Raw genomic sequence first — 20,490 nt, forward strand, 5'->3', positions numbered from 1 at the left:
AGAAACAGGGATGAGAGGATTTGCTCAAAAAACACATACCAGTATACAAATCTTAAAGAATTGCCTCTACTATCTTTCCCTTCTTCCTGTGCCCCCCTCACTATTTGCTCTAGCTTCTGAATTTCTTGTTCTTACCAAATGATTCTTCATCAAGGTGGAATTTTGAGTGGCTACATACCACGTTATACCTACACCATTAATGAACAACTTTTTAATCAGAAGTAAGTTGGAGATGCTAAGTTATTAATATGTTAATCTCCTTGGAGTCTTACTATTAGTTATGTTCTTTTAATTATTTCATTACAACCAAAGCATATTAAAAGACCAGTATTTTCATATGCAGTTAGGTAAATTTTTAAAGCCAAAGCTATAATTAAAAATATGTACAAGGTAATTTATAGACTCAAATGATAAAATACAATCCTGGGAGTGATTTATGGAAAGTGACTTCCAAAGGCATGTCCCCAAAATTCTGTACACACACCAGGGAATTTAGTCCTCTGCCTCTGTCTATCCAGCCAAAGTAACTGAGTGTATCATCAACCTTACAGGTGGTCTTGCCAAGTCACTAAGCCAACCTCAAGAAATCTCATTAGTACTTACCTTTCCAAGTCACAGAAATAGGTCATGGTGACCCACGATGCTATCCACAGTGACTGGAGTCTGTGAAAACTATTTCATTTAAAGCATCAGTTCGAGAGATTTTTAAAAGTTGTCCCAAAAATTTATAAAAAAGCAATTCTTGTTAGCTTAGGATTTATTTCCTATCCATTCAATAGACATGGTCCCTAAACAGAATGATAAAGTAGGAAACAGAAGACACAGTCTTCGCTTAAACTTAGATACACAAACATGCATGTCTACAAGAACACTAATAACAGAAAAAGATTACTAACTGCAACTATAAAATAAGGTATGTCTGTAAGTTCTGAACTGACCATGGTTTATCTGGCTACCTTCTAGCACTGTGCATGGCCTACAAAAGGTCAGAGTGGTTATCAATGCTTGTTGAAAAAATTCATTATTTAGCCCCAGTCTCCCAAGATTTAACTCAGTGTTTCAAATCCCTAAATTGCAATTTAATAAGCTTCACTATACTTAGGCTAAATCAATATCATCCTGCCTAAGCTGCACTATAATAGAAATTTTACCTCTATTCTTTTACCAACTTAAGTCAATTTCCAGAGCCAGCATAGAGTTGAGCCTATGAAAATGGGGAATAAGCCACTTGACATTTTTGTGTGCAATCAACCAACTTACAGATTGAGTTTTAAACGGGTTCTCAACAGCCGGGAAGTGAAGGAGCAAGTCTATATTTACCTGCTTCGTTTAGGCTGTGCAGATGGTTGAACTGGATAACACAAGACAGAAAAATTTTAAAAACCCATTTAGTGACTTGAGTTGTCCAGATTAATCAGGGTGCAACATTGATGAAGCCAACAAAATCAATGTCCAATATCCTTTGGGTTTTGCTCTCTCTGTGTGGCTGAGGTTAGCATTAGCAGCTGTAGAGAGTAAGTGCAGATATGGGGGCATACTTGAACCCTAAGAGAATACTGACTTTGAGATAAACACGCTATACAAATTATTCTCTGTCTTGAGTTGATAGCAGCATTAACTGACGGGCATGATAGATGTTAACATTAATACTAATATTTCTTTTGGCTTTGTCTTAAATGACTGTGCTTTTAAAAAAAAAAAAACCTCAGTATATTCCATTTTCTTGTAAAATACATTTCTCATATGCACTTAAAATGCACATGGAAAACTGACTTTTTAGTCATTGTCATATCAGTGACTAGTTGCCTATCCAGCTTTCTAGAGAACATGAGCTCTCCCTAGTTGTCTTTCAAATTGCATGACTGGCCTTTCTGACGTGTGTAATATGTCCCCTCAACTTGGCTTTAAAAGAAAATGAGAAATATGCATGGAAATATATGTGTGCTCCCCAAATTTTACATGAAATAGCTACGTATTAAAGAAATATATCTTAGCCCTTAGTAGCATCCAGAATCCCCTTATTTGTCCTCTAATCATTAATTTCAAGATGACAAGCATTTATTGGCTGTTTCTAGAGCATGTATTAAATCACGGAACAATTTCTTAAAGTGTATTCTTCACAAAATTAAAGAATGAAAATAGAAAAAGCTAAAATAGTAACAATTAAACATCGGCAAAATAGTCTTAAAACATAGTCTCCATCACATAACCTACAAGTGGCCAATTATTATTTCATTAAAACTCAACTGCATTTCTAAAACATACTTCTTACTTTGAAATGTTGCGTCTAAATATTTGGATCTTCAGGCTGCATATTCAGTTACTATTAGTGAAGGATCATTCACTAATGTTTTCATTTTAAATATTGCATCTCGGAAATGTGAAAGGATGTCCAGCCAATGTGATTTCCCTGCATCGTTTGTCTGGGATACTGTTGAGTTTAGCATATTTGGCCTGTTTTTAAAAAGTGATGACAGTCGCATCTTCTCTACTTGTTTATATACAACTCTTTCTACCTGCAACCCTCAACTTACATACCGCCTGGGAAAAGAGAGCCAAAAAATGCAGCATCACCAGTCCCTTTTAATTTTGTTAAACTGTTTTCCATAATGAATTTTTAAACATCTTCCCTCTTTAAAATAAATCCTAGGCAAAAATAAACATTAAGTTTTAATTTGATTGAATTCACCTCTTACTTTTTGTCTTCAATTCCTTCTAACCTCTCTGTACTTGTTTTCTGTGTTCTGTCTGGATTTTCTGGTTCCTGTGTCACCTCTGTGTGACGTGGTCATTAACACAGTGGATGCAGTACTCCGTCCGGTATTGACGGTGGCAGTGGACGTAGCACCCCTTCTTCTGTCAGTACTCTTAGTACTATTTGCCCAGGTGACTTGAAAGTTGCTGCTAAGATGGCCCCTAACATTCCTTTGGAAATGGAACTTCCTGGTGTGAAGATTGTACATGCCCAGTTTAATACACCTATGCAGTTGTACTCAGATGACAATATTATGGAAACACTTCAGGGTCAGGTTTCAACAGCTCTAGGGGAAGCACCCTCAATGAGGTAATATGAGTCTTTTTGAACCATGGGCATGTTAACTAAACACATGGGCAGTGTGAACTTTACTGATGTCTTTTAACATATGTCTTAATTGAAAGGAAGCTATGTGAAAAGCTTTAAAGAAAAAAACGCTAAGGGTTTATTGCCTAATGATAAAGGTGACTTGAAAAATTAACTAAGTAGAGCTTTATGTGACAGATTGCAATAAAATGAAATCATGGAAGGACAAAGTGTATATGTCTTTTGAAAAGCTACAATGTACTTTACAAATGTCTGGTACAATATTTCTCAAAAGTGATTTATAGGGGCCAGCCCAGTGGCATGGTGGTTAAGTTCAGTGTGCTCCGCTTCGGCAGCCCCAGTTCATGAGTTCCGATCCTGGTCATGGACCTACACACTGTTCATCAAGCCATGCTGTGGTGGCGTCCCATATATGAAAAAAAAATAGAGGAAGATTGGCACAGATGTTAGCTCAGGGCCAATCTTTCTCACCAAATAAAACCCAAAAAACAAAGTGATTTATAATCTAGCATTACTGCCTCCCCTTTGGGGGTCAAAACTTGGGAAACGGATTATACGTTCAGAGGAGTTTTAAAAGAGATACTTTTTCTCTCTTCTAATGGCATCTTGTGAAGAGGTAATTATTTTTCCATTTAAAGTTTTTTGCCATGAATAAGGGCTTAATAAGTGAATACCTCAAGCTGTTAATGTAGATACCTAATTTCCATCACTCTCTATTTTGACAAATTTCTTCTTTAGTATGAATATTTGTTCAAAGTACTTTTGCCATCGAGCGTTTTCAATTAAAAAGATTCATTATAAGATAAAATCTTATTACATCTTTCAATATTACAGAACCACTTTGTATAAATTAATGTATTATAATGCTTAAGAGTGCTGTGTAACAATATCTCAAAGATATCTCTCGGGATGAATACAATGAAATAACAGCATGATGAATTTCAAAGCCACCTTGCAAGTAATTGCAGATAGATAAGATAATTATTCCAAATATGATATAGATAATAAAAAGTGTGTGCAAATAGCAACTATCTTTTATAGATAATGTAACTAAATGGCATAAAATAATAAAACTTTTAGTGCCTGACATGTAGTCTTATTATGGCTTTTTTTTAATAGCTCATTATGAATATACTTGTAGAAAGTTTACTAAAATAAAGCTGCTGTCATTGTGGTAAATGAATTATCATGTGGCTATTTAGAAAATATAGTGTAGTCAATATAACTGAGGTATATGTGAAAGTTTCAACATTAATGTGCTTTCAAACACTGACGAGTTGAATTTTCTCAGTTTACAAGCAAAATATCTTGGTTGTTCCCAGGAGTTAACAGAGCCAATTAACCTTAAAAACAAAATTAAACCGTATACGTTTAGCTTAATATCAGAAATGAATCTGAATTTTATTGACAACTTTATGACTGAGAATAATCAAACGGGGCTCACTCCTGCACTTTCTCTCATGTGTATGTTGTCTTTTTTCTGAGAAAAGTTAATTTGGTTCACCTGATAATTGTATATCCATCAGACACAAGTGTTATTTTTTAAAGTTACTATTTCCTAACAATCACGTTTTAATTGCCCTCCAAAGTATTTTGCCAAATGGAGAAGTGCTGATGTGATCCCCGGGTGAATTCATGGTATTTTTAAGGCAACCCATGTGAATTTAATTTATGTTTCTGACTATAATAGAGATTAACTTGAAAGAACAGAAGAGTAGCTGTAAATATAGTGATTACTGCTTATTGATGTCTTGTGGCTTCTTGCACACCTGGTGCCTCATAACTCTTCTGACACTGCCTCGCCCGCCATCTTGTTTCAGTGAACCTGTTGCCTCGGTGCCCCCCCAGTCAGACGTGTACCGGATGCTCCATGACAATCGGGATGAACCCACTCAGCCTCGCCAGTCAGGCTCCTTCAGAGTGCTCCAGGAACTCGTTAATGATGGTGAGCAGCCATGAACGTCTGCAGAAACAGCACTGCCAGAGGCTGTGGGAAGGGTCGGGGAGGGGAGGACAGCAAACATACTGAGAAGGAAGGTCTAAAAAGTGGTGATTTTAAGCTGTAATCAAATGAATCTTTGCTCACAAGGATTTGGGTCGTACCTGGTTTAGGAAAGGAGCTTCCAGGACGTATCCAAGTAGCTACCAGCTTGGTGGTTAAAAGAGCACCAAAGATAAGTTCTATCCACAGTAGTCAAGGGCTAGCTCAGCTCATAAATTTTAAAGTAGAGTTTTAAGTGGATATTGCAAAATTTCTCAGCCTCCCCCACCCTCCAGGGTATCGTCATCATCAAAATTTAAAAATAACACCATACTAAACCATTCCTATGTTGCAAATCCTGTGCTAAGTACTTTGCACACGTGATCATTTAATCGTCACAATGACTCTGTGAGGTGAGGAGCTATTATTTTCCCTATTTAACAAATGAGAAACTGAGGCATAGAGGGGGTGGATTTATACAAAGTCACACATCCTGTAAGAAGCAGAGCTGGGTCTCCAGTCCACTCCTGCTGTCTTCTGAGCTCATACTTTTACCAATTTTTCCACCCCTCCCCCCAAATATATTGGCCTTTAAAAGTTGCACAAAAATGTAAAATGCCCCAGTAGGATGGCTATTATCAAAAAAACGGATAATAGAGGCTGGCTGTGTTGCCAATTGGTTAAATTTCCATGCACTCCACTTTGGTGGCCCAGGTTCACAGGTTCAGATCCCAGGCATGGACCTACTCTACTCATCAGCCATGCTGTGGAGGGATCCCACGTACAAAAAATAGAGGAAGACTGGCACAGATGTTAGCTCAAGGCTGATCTTCTTCAAGCGAAGAAAGAGGAAGATTGGTAACGGATGTTAGCTCAGGATGAATCTTCCTCACCAAAAAAAAAAAGTAGAATAAGTGTTGGTGAGGACGTGGATGTAGAGAAATGGGAACCCTTGTGCATTGTTGATGGGAACATAAAATGGTACAGTCACTGTGGAAAACAATATGGCAGTTCCTCAAAAAGTTAAACGTAGACTTACTGTGTGATCCAGCACACCTAAAAGAATTGAAAGCTGGGACTCAAACGGATACTGTACACCAATGTTCATAGCAACGTTATCCACAATAACTAAAAGGCGGAAACAGCCCAAATGTCTATCCATAGATAAATAGATAAACAAAATGTGGTACGTGCACACGATGGAATATTATTTAGCCTTAAAAAGGAAGGAAATTCTGATGCATGCTCCAACACGTATGAACCTTGAAGACATCATGCTAAGTGAAACAAGCCAGACACAAAAAGACAAATATTGTATGATTCCACTTACATGAGAAATATAGAATGGGTAAGTCAGAGAGACAGAGAGTAGAACTGAGGTTGGCAGGGTCTGAGAGGAGAAAGGAATGGGGAGTTACTGTCTCATGGGGATGGAGTTTCTCTTTAGGATGATGATAAAGTTCTGGAAATGGATATAGGTGATGGTTTCACAACAATGTGAAGTACTTAATGCTGCTGAATTGCACACCTAAAAGTGGTTGACATGGTCAATTTTATTTTATGTATATTTTACCATAACAACAAAAGTGCAAAATGTTCTCTGCTCCCTTGAGCATTTTTGTAACAGCTCCCTACAACAACAACAACAACAAAAACTTTTAATTAATTCTGTTTTGGAAGGCTCTGTTTCAGAACAAATTACGCTTGAACTGGTCCTGCTTGTTTTGAAATGATAGTACGGGTGCAACTTCAGAATTCCTCAGGTTAAAGTGCACACCTTAAAATAGAAGCAGAGTACAGACCGCAGCCAGCTGTTCCTGGCCATAAATGGAAACACTTTCTTTTTCAGATGACCGTCCTGCTGGAACTCGGAGTGTGAGAGCTCCAGTTACAAAAGTCCACGGTGGTGCTGGCAGCACACAAAAGATGCCGTTCTGTGACAAATGTGGGAGTGGCATTGTGTAAGTTTCATTTTTAACCCAGGAATTCACTCTAAGTCTTGATATCCTGTCTCTATTTCGTTTCATTGACTTGAAATACAACGTCTGCCACCTTTAGCAGATTTTGACCAGAATTCCTTAGATGTACCCTAAAATTGGCATAGACTGTGAGTTGGCAGTCTTGACTTATAATTTCAGATATAATCTCATTTTTAAAAGATTGCCCCAGAAGTATATTAAAAAAGTCATTTCCAAGATTCATAACTTGACTTCAAAAAGCCCTCCCTTTGTTAATGTATAGTCCTTGAGTATTTCCTTTTCTATATAAACACAGGGAAACAAAATACAGGAGGCATCAGGTTGTTAATTAAAACACATTCTCTTTACCCAGTTTCTTAAATTGCACAAATATTGAAACATAATTTTTAAAAATACAGTCAGCTTCCATTTCAAGGCCCTCTCTGTTTGAATAGCCCCCACTTCCTAGTTCAAACATTCAAGTGGACCAGATCATTTCAGCCCCTCCACTGCAAATGCCCTACGAGCTACTTTTCCCATCCCTTTCTTCTGTTCCTCCATCATTAGCTCACACACTGAGGCCTCATCTGTCCAGTTATCAGGATAAAGCCCAGGAGGGCAGTGGGAGACAAGCCCAGTTGGAACAAAGAGCGGAATATGAGACAGAGAGAAATAAACAGGACAGGGCACTGGGGAGCAGAGAAGACCTCATAAAATATGATAGTTCATGATGTTACCAAAGCAATTCTTGCTCCTCAGGTGGAGTAAACTGCTTTGACAGTGGAGGCGAGTCCATCTACCTGGTGCAAATTCCATCTCTGCTCTTTAATCTGTCTTCTCTGTGCTCCATAGAGTAGAGGCTAGACCACCAAGGTAGAAACCAACTGGAGGGACTTATAGTTGTGCAGACAGAACCCTGTGGTTAAAATCAGAACCCTTTGCAGAAGTATTTGTCTTATCTGTATCTTGTCTCCCTTCTTCAAAGAAACTATGGGGAAAGATCATGTTGTAAAATTCTCTAATTTTTATATCAACGGGTCTGTTTGAAAAATAGTCACACGTCAACATCAGAGAGAAACGCCTGACGGCTTATTATGGTGGTCTTGGATCTCCCTGACAATTACATCAGTTTTCCAGCTGTGCCCGGTTTTACAGCTGGAGGCTGCTGTTTCCTGAACGTGAAACGCATAACTCCTGCCTTCTCTGTAGTGTCTCCCTTTGTATCAAGTTTTTTGGCTTTGTGTTTTTCACTGGCTCTCCTTTTCCTCCCCAGGGGTGCCGTTGTGAAGGCCCGGGATAAGTACCGGCATCCCGAGTGCTTCGTGTGTGCTGATTGCAACCTCAACCTCAAACAAAAGGGCTACTTCTTCGTGGAGGGGGAGCTGTACTGCGAAACGCATGCGCGAGCCCGCACGAGGCCCCCAGAGGGCTACGACACAGTCACCCTTTATCCCCGGGCTTAAGTCTTATGCAGACGGGAGCACCCCCTCACTCACCCACGCACGCTGCACGGGACGACGTTAATGGCTTTGCGCAAAAGTATAGCAAACTGTTGGCTCCAAATCTAGACTTTTAGACGTTTATCTTATTGTGTTCAGAGGTAAAAGGAATGGAAAGCAAATGCCTGCAGTCACAGGAACATACATTCAGCTATTTTTGCAATTTTTTTCTCTTTGGGGCTAGCAATAACTTAATGACATTTAAAGCGATAATTTTTTTTGTATGTCATACTCCACAATTTACATTTATATTACGACCATCAAACACCAGAACATCGAGATATTTGGGGGAGTCTAATTGTTTTTCCTTAACAAGTTGATTTTGCAATTGTAGTAAATACCAAATGACAATCTCGTATTCTAACACAACCTGCAGTCTTTTTTAACTGTTATAGTGCATGGCAGGGAGAAATACCCTGGATTTCTCTAGTTTCATACTCAAACAATTATACCACTAGATGCAACATACGTAATAAATACATAAAGCGTTTTTAAAATACCTGATGAAGTGGCACTCAATGAATGCAGATAAAATCAACATTCCAGCAAGAGGGCCCAATCATATCTTAACATGTATTCTAACAACTCAGGTATTTTAAGAAAAATGTGGCTTCTTTAGTTTTTATAACTCATGTATTCTTTCTCATGAGCCCACCATTTCTGCCGATAGGAGGAGCATTGAAATTTGCCAGTTAAAGGTAATTCAGTCTCTTTCAGTTTAAAAAAAATTAAAAGTTTCTTTTGCTTTGAAATAGTCTCTTTCATTTGAAATATCTCTTTCAGATATTTAGTTGAATTCAAGGTCCAGACTCCATCAAGCCTGTTTCTTTGTGCTCAAGGTTCACTATCGCCTCCTCCTCCTTCCCAAGATGGCGTCTCCAAGAGGAGACAGGTTCCTGGACCTCCTGAGGAAGGGAGAGACTGCTGGTCTCCGGGGGCCCTGCTTGTATCCACTGCTGGAATCCATGGTTTGTTGTCTCGACATAGTTGGGACCAGCCAACAACCCCAGCTCTACCACCACCTCCAAAGGTGTGGAGCTTAGCCTTCCCTGGAGTCAGGGATGCTTGGCATCTCAGACATGGACTCCATCTGGCCCCTGGCACTGCTTTGTCCCCTTGCCTCTCACTATGATGGCCCCATGGCAATGCCCGTGACTTGCATGTCTTACCTACTTCCCATGCTCCTCACTGGGGACACATGAGAACTTCTGCAACTGTTCCCTCGAAGTACAAACCATGGGGAACCAGCAGGGTGGGAGGTAGGGACTGTCTAGGCCCTCTATCTCGCCACCATGTCACAAAGTCATCTCTACCCTACTGCCACTGCTGCCCATGGGCCTGGAGTTAGTAGTGTTCTTGTGTTGTCCCAAATGGAAAATAAGGCCCAGGTTGTAATGCTCTGGGATTCTCCCAAACTTTAATTATTTCTGACCGTGACCTGTCTAGGATTTCAGTCCAATGAGAGGAGCCAGAACACCTGCCTGGCCCCTACAGGCATTTGAGATTGCAACTGGAACCCCTGCACCGAAACATAGATTCATTAACAGAGCTATGCAAATAAAATCAATAAGAAACTTAGAGATCAAAGAAATGAATGCACCCAAAATACATCACATTCTTTGTTCAGATGTTATTTTAAAACATTTTTTGCTGGGAAGGATATAAACTTAAAAGTTTGGAAGCTAGAGAGCAAATGAATGGTAACTGATTTAGAAAACCTGAGAAAGTTAAAATCTAAAGAATCAGTGGAGAAAACTGAAAACCAACCCAGTTTACCCTCCAGAATCTTGAAAAGGCATGGGAATTGACAGCACCAGGCATTTCTGGACTACAGGGATAAGGGTGGAATTACTCTAAGGAGGATCCAGGAGAAGCTGTTTGAGAAGCTCTTCATCCCCAGAGGTGTCCCCTCTCGGCCCCCATACTCTCACACGCACCTGGCACTTCCCAGGGGAATGCTGCTAGGTTATTACCTGGAGGAGGTGAAATAGCATCTCTGAAGCAGCATCAGGAAGCACAGTTCAGGGTACGTGTACCATCCTGAAAAGAGGTTACATTAAGTAAGAATGAAAGACTCATGACAAAAGCGCACATTAGACATTATATTGTACATTAGTGTACATTGTATGGTAGACATCAAACAGTATTTTCCTTAAAATTATGTTTCATATATTTTATATGTAATAGAGTACATAATGAACTGCTTAAGTTCAGATGTTTAATAATGAGTAAATAAAAAGTAGTCTTAGTTAAAAAAATGTAATATAGGGGCTGGCCTGGTGGTAAAGTGGTTAAGTTCGCATGCTCTGCTTCAGCAGCCAAGGGTTTGCAAGTTCGGATCCCGGACACAGACCTATATACACTGCTCATCAAGCCATGCTGTGGTGGCATCCTACATACAAAATAGAGGAAGACTTGCACAGATGTTAGCTCAGGGCCAACGTTCCTCACCAGAAAAAGTAGTATAGTTCTATCCTGAAATTGAGGAGAGACATGGTGTAAATCAGATCATTGTGACCATGTGACTAAGTTGTGAAGGATGCCCTAAAATTGCATGTTCACTATTTGTAATAAAAATTACTCCAACAATTAAATCTAGAAATGTAAACATGTAGGGGAATTAACTACAAAATTAATAAATAGAAATAAATGCAATATGAAAATCGCTTTAAAATATATAAAGAGTGAAAATAGCAATGTTGAAATGGAAAGGAATTAAAACAAACAGAAAGTAAACAAATGAGAAAGCAATATTTTCCCCTATGCTAGTATTTTGTCCTTCAATCATGACTTCACAACAGATTCTATATAGGAATTCATGCCATGAGCAAAGAATGCCATCCAGTTTTGATTTAGCTCATGGAATAACATATTTTCTTAGAAAACAGATTAGCCACTGTGTTTAGATTTATAAGCTTATTAAAGCTGATAATGATCAATGAAACTATCCATGATGAAGAATTGGCCATCTATGAACTTTGGACTCGTGATTAAGTAAACTGCTGTTTTTTCAGAGTAAACATAGGATAGAGTTGCTGTACTCTTTACTGATAGGAAGATTGATTGAATGAAAAACAGTCCTAGTTATCACATATTTGTGCACCTGTGTAAGCAGAGTGAAGCTTAACGGTTAATGTGACGCACAAAGTTTAGTCATCTCAACATAAAATAAACTAAAGTTTGTCCAACACAGAACATCCCTAGATAAGCAGAATGGAGCTTTGGGGGTCTTATAGTAACAACTTCAGCTGCAGAATTTGGTCAAGCTGTCTTTTGAACAGATTTGATTTCAGTTCCTGGAAACTGCTGCCTATAACCATTATTCTTTATTATCATGTCATCATGGCCTAATGTTCTTTTATTATTTATGCTGTGCCATCTTAAACTTAAGCATAAAAAAGATGATTCAAGAAAGAATGAGGGTATTCAGATAATACAAGTAAATAAACCATTTACCTGATCTATCTGACTATTTCAAGATAATTCTCTCAAATCTCTACTCATTTTGGAGAGCGCTCAGTAAATTTTTATTTGAGAATCTACCAGAGAAGAGATGTTGAATACTAGGCATTACAAAATGGCTTTTTGAATACTTTCTTCTGTATTTACAAATTGACATTTTAAGCTAATTAGAATGCTTCATATGATTAATTCTTTTTTTTTTGAGGAAGATTAGCCCTGAGCTAACTACCGCCAATCCTCCTGTTTTTGCTGAGAAAGACTGGCCCTGAGCTAACATCCGTGCCCATCTTCCTCTACTTTATATGTGGGATGCCTACCACAGCCTGGCTTGCCAAGCAGTGCCATGTCTGCACCCGGGATCAGAACCAGCAAACCCCGGGCTGCCGAGAAGCAGAACGTGCGAACTTAACCACTGCGCCACAGGGCCGGCCCCCATATGATTAATTTTAAAACAAAGCGCCTATAAGAAGTGGTTGCTTATCACTTTCTTTCATACTTTTTAGTAATATTATCAATCATTCATTTCAGAAGAACATAATATTAGACATTACCATTAGCTTTTTAATAATCTGAAAACTTGGTCTAAGCACACAGGAATGCCTAACAACATGCTTTCCTTTCTCTACAAATAAGGCACCTCAGCATGTCGTAATTTATGAAAACCCAAAGCACAATTCCATTATCCATTATTCAAAGAAAAATATGATATCTTCTCCTAAAACCTAGTTCCTACCCCTATAATAAGTAATGAGCATAAATACATATTAAATTAAGATTATATAAAGTGCCAAATACTTATTTGAGAATGAAAATTAGTCCATTCATTTATATACTGAATTATTCATCTGGTGATAGAGTATGCACAAGTTATTATTTCTGCACCAAGAGCACAACTACATTGTGAGTGTGAGAACTCCCTCTCATGAGGCCCAAATCCCATTCTATCTCCTTTTCTGAAGTGTAGGAGATGAAAAACACAGGCATGTGTATTACCCATCAAACGTGTATGTGCTAACGTGTGCACACACCTGTGGTTCACAGAAGCACCGAGGTTAGGCAACCAATGTCACCGGCAAGAGCCTGCTGTAGGTACCATCACGCCCTAGGTGCACAGGTCACTCAGTCTGCCCTCTCAGGCCTCTGGGCTCCAGTTGCCGCTGTCTGATTCCCAAAGCCCCCAACCATGACCCTTCCAGAACACTGCTCAGCGCTGGAAACCTTTTCACTCCTCTTCATGAATATGCCTGTCCTTCATCCCAGTCCCTCTGATGAATGCTTGCTCTGCCAGCTAATCAAATAGACTAATTCATGCTAACAATTACTGATAATTTTCTACTGCCCCATTCATGTCGAATATTTGTTGTGCTTTGTTCTGGAAACAGTCTTTTAATCTAAAAGAATGTCTTCAATGGTAGGAATTCCAGACAGAGAAAAATAAGTTGGAAAGAGAACTTGAGGAATCGAGTAATGGGCATGAAGAAGACAGGGACAACAGTCTCTTTGAACCTGGGAAGGTTTCCATTCTGTAGAGATGAGCTAGAGTCATGCTCCCTCTGACAGAGGCCGAAGCGATGGGGAAGGCACTTTCTCTGGAACAAGGCACTAAGGTCAGATGATAAGCGCTCTGTTTGTGAAGTTTATGAGGGTGAGTGGGTGTTGATAGGCTTGAGTAAATTTCGAGGTAGTAGTCTCAGCCTCTTCTAGACTGAAGTCATTAATTCCGCTTGCACAACTCTGTGAATAGACTACAAACCACCGAATTGCGCTTCAAATGGGTGAATTACGTGGCGTGTGCAGAATACCTCAATAAAGCTGTTATTTTAAAACAAGGACACTATTAATATAAATATGTATTTGTCACTAATCTGTTAAATAGATAGATTCCCAAGATAAGAAATGGTTAGGATCAAAAGAAACAACCTGAGTAGAAATCTTCCTCCTTGTTTCGATGTTTCATATGAAATTCCTTTTCTGAAAAATGCTTGATCATTGCTGAAATAATAGCAACAGCCGACACTTACACAGCTCTTACTGTGTCCCAAGCACGATTCTGAGCGCTTCACATGTGTTAACTCATTCGATCTTCACGGCAGCCCTCTGAGGCAGGCCCTCTGTTTCTTCCCATCTTACAGATGAGGAAACCGAAACACAAAGAGGTTATTGCAGGTTGCTCCTGTAGTGGATGGTGGAGCCAGAATTTGACCCTGGGTGGTCTGCTGTAGAATCCATGCTCTCGACCACCTCACTATGCTGCTTTGCATTATTTCTGCACAAGAGGTTTAATAGCTTTTAGTAGGATGAGTAGAAGGCTTTCATGGGATGACAAAGCCCTCAGTAAGCTTTGCAAAAATTATCTCCTAGATTTCACTTCAGTATAACTTACTCCAAGTATTAGAGCTTGGTGGTTACAAAAATAAATTGAAATGGAGCTCTACTCTCGTCTAGCTGTAAGATATGGAGAAATCATGAAATCTCTCCAGACCTTGGTTTTATCAACCAGGAAATTAGGATCATAATCCCTACCTCACAGGATTGTTGTAAGAATTAAGATAATTTGTATAAAAATACCAAACACGTTTCCCATTAAGTAATGTGTAAGTAAGCCCCTAACAAACTATGATGATGTGTAATTTTTGCTGTTCAACCTCACATTCAAAATTGCATTCCTATTCCTTCTAATTGTTCATTGGTGTCAAAAATCAAGGGCCAGTTAAAGGAGCTCAACCCCATCAAGGTGGACGATTCATAGAACTAGATTGCTATTCCTGATGATCCCAGGAGGGTTGACATTTCACACTAAGACTGATCAGATTCATGAGGTTCACTGAACTTGCTTCATTTAAGGAGGGCAATTTTAAAAGCCTGAGGTGACACGCAACCTGACCTCACCACAGACTCCCTGGCAATATTCTATCCGTTATAATCTCGTAGCTATAAGAGATTGAGATCCCTCTATTGAAAATATGTATTTTATTTGAGTATGTAGACTTTTAGTCGAATGCTTACAAAATTCTTGACATAATATAACACTGGACACATTCATGCGTTATTTCTAATCCTTACAACAACTTTGTCAAATATTTTACAGATGAGGAAAAGTTGCAGAGAGTTTAACTGTTGTACAAGACCAAATAACTAGAAAAAACCCCCACCATTTAAACTCACTAACATTCCCTAGTAATAAGTAAGATGGTTTGGAAATCTTTAAATCTATGAATTCTGAACATTATTATAATTCTTCTTCTCTATTGTATTGTTTTATGTATGTCGATGTTAACTTATGGTCCATGTTTGTTCTCTTTCTATTAAAATTCATCTCTCCCGTGAGTGCCAGGAAAGTTAGTGTGGAATAACAAAAATATCAAATAATGATTTAAGTAATGAGTAAGTAAGGACTGTTACGACAAGAGCTCTGGATAAGGACCTGGATTCTAATTGCAGCTCTGCCACTGGGCTTCAATTTCTTAACCTGCAGAATGAAGAGAGGGACTGGATGAACCCTGAGACTTCTACCAGCTCAAATGGTCATTGATCTGTACTTGACATTTGTCTTTATCAGTATCAACTGGCTGGCCATTCCTTTTAGTGAGGGCATGCTTTCAACGTGGCCGGGTTCTCGGTTCAATTTAGAAGTTTCATTCTGTTCCATGGTGACAGACACCACCACTCATGTCATAGCTCACAGTTGAAGTCAAGCAAGGAATATGAGTTTATTATTGCAAATTCATCAGCTCTGTTGGAAGTACACATTAATGGTATCTTTATATAGCAAGGGAAACACACTACTATGATTAACGTGTGACCAAATGGCGTGAGTCAGCGCAGCTCCTTTAGCATCTAAAAACCAGAAAGCAGTTTAGCATCAGGAATAAGGGGGTCACATACTGTGAGCTGAATCAAAAAGACTCCTCAGTCTAGAAGAAACTACTACCTCTAAATTTACTCAAACCGATGAACATCCACTCACCCTCAGTAACCTTCACAAACAGAGCGCTTATCTGACATAAGTGCCTTGTTCCAGAGAAAGTGCCTTTCCCATTGCTACAGCCTCCGTCAGAGGGAGGAAAGCTCTATATTATCTCTACAGAATGGAAACCTTCACACGTTCAAAGACATTGTTAGTCTTCTGTCTTCTTCTTGGTCCCAGTCATGCCCATTACTCTATTCAAGTTCTCTTTCCAACTTATTTTTCCCACTCAGTCTCTGTCACTGACTCTTTCTTCTCAGCCTGCAAGTAGGCTCAAGTACTCTACACATCCTAGAAATACCTCTTTCCCTGACATCTATTCCTTCTCAAGCTACTTTGATATTTCTCTCTATCTATCCCTAAGAGTACACCCAACTCAGAGTTAGACCAACTCCCTTTCTCAGTATCCCCACCATGTCACTATAAATATGTCCTTTTAAAAGTAGCAACCACTTTCTTAAGAGCCAAAGCTAGTGGCTATCCTTACTGAGTTGTGGGATTCATTTTCCTCTATAGACAAAATCAGGCTAAAATTAACAATAAAAGGAACTTAAATAAGACTGGGTATAGAGGTATTTGCAACTGGATCAAGCCCTTAGTTTGATCTATGAAAGGTCCACTACCCACCCAGGACTTCCTAAGTCACTAGCACATAGATCCCCCTCTGTGACCAAAGCATCAGCCTCAGGACAGTTGCCCAAATTTGTTATATCCTAGGAGTATTTTGGTCACTTATTCACACTACTATAGATCTCAGCTATGATTAATGATAGCCTTGTGATCTCCGGTTTAAAAAAAGATCTTATGAAGCTGAAAAACCCAGAAGTATTTTAGTCTGGTAATAAACTCTAAGAATAGATTTGACTAACTTGTTTTTGTGCAATGCTCCTGAATTTGTTCCAGATTCTTGAATCTGCAGCTGTTAGTCAACAGGTGAAAGTGGATTGTCCAAGAGGAGCCACTATCTGAAGATTTTGAAATATTGTGACTCACAGATTTTTTTTAAGTGGCAGTACAGATTTTAATTCCATCATTTAGCGGTGAATTTCACAATCAAAAAACATCAGCCATTTTTAGAGAAGTTGGTGGACTGACTGACATGTGACCAGAGAAAGCATATACCCAGACAGAATATGGTCCACTGTCTATCTGATATGATGCGAAATGAAATAGAAACAGTGTCACCACACTGAGAAGGTAGTGCAGGTGAAGTGTGATATCATATCAGGAAAAAGGAACTTTCAGATCTAGCATTAATTACGTTTATACCTCCTCTATACTTTTGTAAAATTTAAGTGAAATATTGACCCATCTCATAGAACTACAATCTACTGTGGGGGGGGAAAAAGCACTAAGATAAACTGATTTGGGCAAAACCAGCTTTTCAGAATCAGGAAGTCCAGCACTGACCGGTTACAGAGTTTCTGAAAAGTTTTCAAACCCTCCCATGTTTCAGTTTTCCCCACAAAAATCTGGAAAATAACTTTTTTCATAAAATTCCACAATTCTCAACACCATCAAGTATAAGCAAGAAAATTTCACCAATTACTTAATTATTGGGGGAATAATTATATTAGGGAGGGGGGAAATCTAACACGCCCCCCCCCCCAGAGTAAGTCTTTTGATTCTAAACTTTGCTGATTTCACATGGGATTATGAACCATTAAGAGTCATAGGAGCCGGAACAGTGAGGTAGGTCTGAGTAAGTGTAATGCATATTTTCATCAGGTTCTTCTGATGCCATTGACCCTTCATTTCTATTTAATGGGAATCTGAGGGCTGTAGAAGATGCTAAGTGCTCAACAGGAGCCAAAGAGCTTGGGAGAATCTCAGAGGACCAGGTTTCTCCTGGTGTTACTTGGGAAAAGGGAGTTTTCTCTATTTTGGGAGTCTAAAGGAAATTTCATTATACTATCCCCTTTTATCTAATTCTAATCTATGTTCTGCATAGTCAAATAATCACTTTACTCGACTTTGGCAACTTTGCAATGAGGAACTTTAGGGTCAAGATGGTAGAAAGAGCATACATAAGAAAAACACTTTTTAAAAATATAGTAAAGTATATAGCTGGTGTGGAGCATTATATTCTTTATAATAAATAAAGGGTGGCTCAATCAGATAGCCGTATTAAAAAAAAAAAAGGGATATTGACCTCTACCTTACACTTTATATAAAAATCAATTCCAGGGGCTGGACCAGTGGCATAGTGGTTAAGTTTATGCACTCTGCTTCGACAGCCTGGGGTTTGCAGGTTCACATCCCAGGCGTGGACTTAGCACTGCTCATCAAGCCATGCTGTGGTGGCGTTCCATATACAAAGTAGAGGAAGACTGGCACAGATGTTGGCTCAGGGACCATCTTCCTCAAGCAAAACGAGGAAGATTGGCAACTGATGTTAGCTCAGGGCCAATCTTCCTCACGCACAAAAAATCAATTCTGGATGACTAGCAAATCTAAATATGAAAGGTAAAATAATACAGCTTTTAGAAAAAAGCATGCAAGAATCATATCACGACCTTGCAAAAGCAGACTTTGGGTGTCTGATCCCAAGAAGGGAACAGACAGCATCCGTGGCGCAGGGGGGTGGAGGGGGGCACATTGGCATCAGTAGTTAGAGCCTGAGTGTAGAGAGGAGGGTGTCCCTCCCTCGGACCGGCTGGTGCACGATGTCAGACCCCAGGGAGAATGCATAGGTCTTCTATACAGAGAGGGTGCCCAGCACAGGATGACAGAGCCAAGAGGGGTGAGGAGTGTGTCTGAGAGGAGAGGAGGCCTAAGACTGGGTTCAGGGTCTAAGCAGAGCAAGAGGGAAGGGGCAGAGCAGAGCACTAGAACCTACGTGGGATGACAAGAGCATCCACATGGGCGCTATGGTGAAAGACCGGCATGGAGAGAGTGGATATTCACAAGGGCATTGCTTATATAAGTAAATACATAAAGAGTAATGGGAGTCAACCTTCTCATTGTTGGTAAGGGAAATTACAAATATGGAAAGGGAGAGGGGCCAGCCCTGTGGCCGAGTGGTTAAGTTCTCGCGCTCTGCTTCAGTGGCCTGGGGTTCACCGGGTCGGATCCTGGGTGTGGACCTACGCATCGCTCATCAGGCCATGCTGAGGCAGCATCCCACATAGAAGAACTAGAATGACTTACAACTAGGATATACAACTATGCACTGGGGCTTTGGGGAGAAAGAAAAAAAAGAGGTAGATTGGCAACAGATGTTAGCTCAGGGCCAATCTTCCTCAAAAAAAAAAAAAGGCAACCTTTTAAAAAAAAGAAAGAAAGGGATAAAACTAGAAAGAGCACTGTGATGTTGGATTGGAACTGAAGGTATCATGAACTCATGGTTATCAATATACAGAGAGAGATACAGAAATAAATATGGATGTGAATGTGTATGTGTGTTTGTATGTGTATATGTATATATACCCATTATAGACATTCCCTAACGCCATCCACTAAGACGGCCTGGAAGCAGCTACACCCAGACAGCAACATGCACACTTAGCACTCACATACTGGCTTCTAAATACTGTTGTCCTCTAAAAGACACCAAGATTCCTTGGAGAAATGGCTGATTTCATGGCTAAGGCAGGGAAAGTAAAGGACGAGTTTGGAGCGTCTGGTTGTGTCAAGAAAACAAAGATGTGTTCTAGCAATGAAGAAGATGTGTTAAAAGCACACAGAGGCCAGCTAGAGAAACCCACACTGATCCAGCTAGGGAAATTTAAGCAACAATATAAATGGTGTTAACAACAGAAGATAATCCTGCTGTAACTCGCTGAATAAAATAGGAAATGCTGAGACCACGAGACTGAGTAAAGAGACATGTCATAACAACTACAGGCAATAAAGAACACTACTGCGAAAACTGGTGGAATTGAGTGGAACCTGAGGATTAGACGGCAGTAGTGCATCAATGCTAATTTCTGGATTTTAATGGCCACATTGCTCCCATGTTGAAGAGTGTCCTTATATGACACTCATCAAAGTATTCAGGAGTGATGGGACATAGTGTCAGCAACTCACTCTTAACGGTTCAGGAGAAAATGAAACATGCATTGGACCATACTTCCAACTTTACTAAAAGCTGGTGATCATTTCAAAATTAAAAAAATAATGGAGACCAAAAAGCAAAAACACTGGAAGAACTGAAAGATATCCCAAGTCCATTTTTACAATTGAATTAAAGATGTATTTTTTAAAAATTCAGATAGACCTAAAAAATATACAATGTTGAGTAAAAAGAGCAAGCTGCAGAATAAAACATAAATGATGATGCCATTTATGAAAATTTTAAAACAAATAGGAGCAATCATCTATATTACTCATGAATACATATATAGTAACGATACCAACGTAAGAATGAACTGGGAGCTTCCACCCTAAACTCATGATGGTGATTTCTTACAGGAGGAATATGGGGAAGATTAGTACAGGAGGGGGTGGGGAGTTCAACTCTACATAATTTTCTATTTTTCTAAGTAAATAATAATCAAATATACCAAGAGAGTTATAATTGTTAATTCTGCGAGGTGGAA

The 20,490-nt window shown here is 39.3% G+C and overlaps 1 protein-coding gene and 1 long non-coding RNA gene across 10 annotated transcripts in view; one reads left to right on the forward strand and one right to left on the reverse strand.

The window, feature by feature from the left end:
- Positions 1-10,111, forward strand: part of PDLIM3 (PDZ and LIM domain 3) — a 31,603-nt gene extending 21,492 nt beyond the window's left edge. For 2 of the 9 annotated variants that reach the window (XR_011534393.1, XR_011534395.1), the window contains exons 5-8: positions 4,903-5,027; positions 6,913-7,024; positions 8,295-9,218; positions 9,304-10,111. Coding sequence is in view for 3 of the 9 variants with exons in the window: in XM_008536191.2 (XP_008534413.2) it covers positions 2,801-3,064; positions 4,903-5,027; positions 6,913-7,024; positions 8,295-8,484 (691 nt within the window). In the remaining 6 variants the exon portion in view is untranslated. Of the gene's footprint in view, positions 1-2,800; positions 3,065-4,902; positions 5,028-6,912; positions 7,025-8,294; positions 9,273-9,303 lie in introns of those variants that run through there. The other 7 variants (XR_011534394.1, XR_011534396.1, XM_008536192.2 and 4 more) reach the window with 5 other exon arrangements.
- The window catches only part of LOC139080146 (uncharacterized), a 28,597-nt gene continuing 12,575 nt past the window's right edge, over positions 4,469-20,490 (reverse strand). Inside the window, exons 2-3 of the long non-coding RNA XR_011534403.1 lie at positions 10,494-10,560; positions 4,469-5,069 (exon numbers count right to left, since the gene is read on the reverse strand). This is a non-coding gene — a long non-coding RNA (uncharacterized lncRNA). The remainder of the gene's footprint in view (positions 5,070-10,493; positions 10,561-20,490) is intronic.

Source organism: Equus przewalskii, chromosome 28, assembly GCF_037783145.1.
Source record: "Equus przewalskii isolate Varuska chromosome 28, EquPr2, whole genome shotgun sequence".
In the NCBI taxonomy this organism is placed as follows: Eukaryota; Metazoa; Chordata; class Mammalia; order Perissodactyla; family Equidae; genus Equus; species Equus przewalskii.